This window comes from Octopus bimaculoides, chromosome 1 (genome assembly GCF_001194135.2).
Source record: "Octopus bimaculoides isolate UCB-OBI-ISO-001 chromosome 1, ASM119413v2, whole genome shotgun sequence".
Taxonomy (NCBI): domain Eukaryota; kingdom Metazoa; phylum Mollusca; class Cephalopoda; order Octopoda; family Octopodidae; genus Octopus; species Octopus bimaculoides.
Window position 1 is genome coordinate 198,364,722 of NC_068981.1, and position 4,499 is coordinate 198,369,220.

The window sequence follows — 4,499 nt, forward strand, 5'->3', positions numbered from 1 at the left end:
CTAGGCTTGTTCTTGTTTTCTGTGATTTGACTTACAACCTTTGAGGCAAGTTCTTTAATGCGAGAATATGGTCGTGGATCAGCCTTAAGCGCCAGAAGAATTTCTACTCCAGATTCTTTCTCAAGAAGAGAACAATAACGCTCAGCTGAAAAATAAAAACAGAAATTAATAGTAGTAATGACAAAAAATAAACAGTGCAAAATTATCATCATCATCATCTATCATCGTTTAATGTCCGTTTTCCGTGTTGGCATGGGTTGGATGGTTTGACTGAGGTCTGGAGAGCCAACGGCTGCACCAGGCTCCAATCTGATCTGGCAATATTTCTCCAGCTGGATACCCTTCCTAATACCAACCACTCTGAGAGAGTGTAGTGGGTGCTTTTTACATGCCACTGGGACAGGAGCCAGTCAGGCGGTACTGGCATCAATCATGTTTGGATAGTGCTTTTTATGTGCCATGGGCCAGTCGGGGTACAGGCTATAGCTGTGACTTTGGTTTCACTTGACTCAACAGGTCTTCTCAAGCATATCATATCACCCGACGCATCAAGGGTCCTCTTAAATGGGCCGGACATGCTGGGTCTTCTCACCACCTCATCCCATGTCTTCCTAGGTCTACTTCTTCCACAGGTTCCTTACAGTTAGGGAGGGAGTGGCACTTCCTCACACAGCTGTCCTCATCCATACGTAACACATGACCATACCAGAGCAGTCGTCTCTCTTGCACACCATATCTGATGCTTCTTAGGTTCAACTTTTCTCTCAAGATACTTACACTCTGTCATGTATGCACACTGACATTTCACATCCAGTGGAGCATACTAGCTTCATTTCTTTCAAGCCTACGCATGTCCTCAACACTCACGGCCCATGTTTCACTGCTATGAAGTATAGTAATTCGCATACATGCATCATACAGTCTACCTTTTACTCTGAGTGAGAGTCCCTTTGTCACCAGCAGAGGTAAGAGCTCTCTGAACTTAGCCCAGGCCATTCTTATTCTAGCAGCTACACTTTCAGTGCACCCACCCCCACTACTAACTTGGTCACCTAGGTAGCAGAAGCTAACAACTACTTCTAGATTTTCCCCCTGGCATGTGATGGAATCTGTTTTCAGTACATGTTCAGTGTTTATTGTTCCTGTGCATCTGCCACATACAATAGCTTGATGGTAGAACAGGCATTTGTTCGGGTCACCTTTTCTAGACCTTTCCCAGATTTCTGGATGAGCAGTACTATCCTAGAGAGGGCTGCTCAGATGCTCTCGACCTCACCGAAGCATGATGCTGTTCTTTCAACAATGCAGCGATGTTAGATGGGCCCTGAGCTGCCCACGTGCAGATCCGTGACTATGCGCTCCCAGACCGTTAAGCCTGCACATGTCATCACTATTCCATCGCCGTGGGACTTGAAGAGATATCTCTACATTTAAATATCAATGCCACATGCTTGTACGACACGTACAGCACCCACTCCTCCCCCGAAATCTGATATCCAGTGACAAACCAAGGCAAGATGACTGGGGGATTATGGAGGTCGGATGTTTTATTATCCAGGAGTTTAACCTCTCCAGTGGTTTTATATCAGAGTGTCCTTTTCCCAGTCTTTGCGCAACCAAAGGCTAACTGCAAGACAGCAGTGAAGGATTTGAATGCTGAGTAACCTTCTCCTAGATGGATTGCCTTCCCCATGGCTTTATTAAACCTAGGAGCTCCTTCTACCCCTTTAACTACATCCACAACAACTCACAAACCAAATGAAATAAAATAAGTAAAAATACAAATATATATAAATAAAATATCCGTTCCCTCAAAGATGACCCCTCCCCCCCCCCAAAAAAAAACCCATGTACATGCAATATACACACATATATTCAAGAATTAAAAATGTAAATAAATACACACACACATGCCCAACACTCACCCACAGTTCACCACACATAAAACACGCACCTGGCACACACCTTCACAATTCAGACTACAATATACATATAATAATTTATATCAGGTCATCTATGCTACTGGTACCATATAACCCAGTACTACCCATCACATGGTCAGGTTGTTGGCAACTAAACCGGCTCCCCTACCAATTCCACTTGGTGAGGAAGGTCTGTATTGGACACCCTGCAGGACTTGTAAGAGGGCAGAAGAACTAAGAGTCAACGGCCATCCAATTATATATATATGTATACATATATATATGTATGTATATTGTAATGAAAGAAATACAACAAAGTTAACAATCAAATATGTATTCTTTATTCCAACATAAGACCTTGGGAAAGGTTCTTCCTGAAGTAAATATTAACAAGACCATCATTGAAAAGAGAAGTCAGAAACTGCTGGTACTATCATGTCCAGCACACCCTACTAGATTATATTTGCCTACAGAGGCTTCCCTATAAAACAGGGTTGGAGGACACTCAGAAGAATCCTTTCACAGGTGAAATGTTTTGGTTACGTTTTACGTAGACCATTGGCTCTAATACTTCGGTTCCAATTTGTGCATCTATATTTACAGTGCAAAGGGTTTCTTATCAGTTCACTGATAATTTTAGTTGAACCCAATGAGAGCTTGACTCAATGGGGCCTGGATCTTAGTGCTGCCCATCAAGGACTTTTTTTCATTCATGGAAAAATACTTAGGGGAAGTAAGAAAAGAGAAGAGGCCATTATTTCATGCATCAACCTCCGTCCCAGTGAGACAACCCTTCCCTTTAGTATGAGCAGATGACAGTTTCCTGTTATCCCAGCATTTGCAATGACAGTAAACACATCACAAAGGCCAGAGCTTCAATAATGTTGCCATCATCCTACCATCACCAGTATTCAGCCATGGACGACTTTATGTTGCATTGAGTTGAAGTAGAAACAGGAATAATATTAAAATGTTGGTAAAGAACCATCCAAAACAAGGCAAACTCATTGGTGGAAGGCTTTTCATGAGAAATGCAATGTTGGAGCAATTGCTAAGATAAAGGTTGCAATCTGTTGATTCTATTTTCCGTATCATTTTCATGCCTTCATTTCTGACACACAGCTACGCTAGTAAAGAGACTGAGACCTTTGGAAATATGCAGTAATTGAGAAGACCCGGCAAGTAAAGTGAAAGCGCAGCTGTGGCCGATACCGGTGTTGCACAACCAGACCATTTAAAAGTAGCCTTGAATCGCCAGGTGACACGCTGAGCTTGAGAAGACCTATTGAGTCAAGTGAAATCGTAGTCATGGCCGATGCCAGTGCTGCCTGAGTAGCACCCATGCTGGTGGCACTTAATAAGCACCATTCAAGCATGGGTCGGTGCCAGTGCCACCTGACTGGCTCCCGTGCCAGTGGCACATAAAATGCACCCACTACAAGCTCAGAGTGGTTGGTCTTAGGAAGGGCATCCAGCTGTAGAAACCTTGCCAAATCAGATTGAAGCCTGGTGCGGCCTCCTGGCTTGCCAGTCCTCAGTCAAACCATCCAACCCATGCCAGCATGGAAAGTGGACGTTAGATGATGATGGTGATAATGGTTTCTGACTGAGGCACAAGGCCAAGAATTTTGAAGGGAGGGGCTTGTTGAAACTATTGACCCCAAACACTGGACTGGTATTTCATTTTAAAGATTTCAAAGAGAGGGATAAAAGAACGGAATGACCATGACAGGATTTTCACTCACAACAAATCTCATTAATGCTCTAACGATTCTGCCAAATCATTTCACAGCCAAGGATTTCCATTTTTGTCAGAGACACAACAGTGAAAAGGAATTTAGGTGGGAGCTTTAGTGTAGTGAACCCAAATGAGTTACAGTAAGGGCTTGGAATTCTGGAGGAATCGAAGATAAAGTCAATCCCTGAATTGAATCAATCACTTCTGATTAGACAGGTGATTCAATACCTCGTCTACCTCAACAGGTGACCTAGTATTTTATTTACTCATTAAAGTAGATCAGATATTAGGTTATCTGTCAAGATAGATAGGAGAGGAGAGAGACAAGGTATTTTCTAACATTAGTATAAGGTCACAGATTTTAGGAGAGAGAATGGTCTTCAGGACATGACTGGTATTTGTTTTAAGATCTGCAGAAAGAAAAAAAAAATAGTTCCCCTTTGTCATATTTACTCTTCACCATTTAGCTTTTGTTCCCTTTCAATCCTAAATCCCAACAATCATGGCACAAAAATCATCATCATCCTCATCATCGTTTAACGTCCACTTTCCATGCTAGCATGGGTTGGACGACTTGACTGAGGACTGGTGAAACCGGATGGCAACACCAGGCTCCAGTCTGATTTGGCAGAGTTTCTACAGCTGGATGCCCTTCCTTACGCCAACCACTCAGAGAGTGTAGTGGGTGCTTTTACGTGTCACCCGCACGAAAACGGCCACGCTCGAAATGGTGTCTTTTATGTGCCACCCGCACAAGCCAGTCCAGGGGCACTGGCAACGATCTTACTTGGCTTGCCGGGTCTTCTCACGCACAGCACATTTCCAAAGGTCTCGGTCAG

The 4,499-nt window shown here is 43.3% G+C and overlaps 1 protein-coding gene across 1 annotated transcript in view; it reads right to left on the reverse strand.

The window, feature by feature from the left end:
* LOC106882412 (protein zer-1 homolog) overlaps positions 1-4,499 on the reverse strand; it is a 64,446-nt gene that overhangs the window by 1,257 nt on the left and 58,690 nt on the right. The window contains exon 17 of the mRNA XM_052973916.1: positions 7-145. Coding sequence (XP_052829876.1) covers positions 7-145 — 139 coding nt within the window. The remainder of the gene's footprint in view (positions 1-6; positions 146-4,499) is intronic.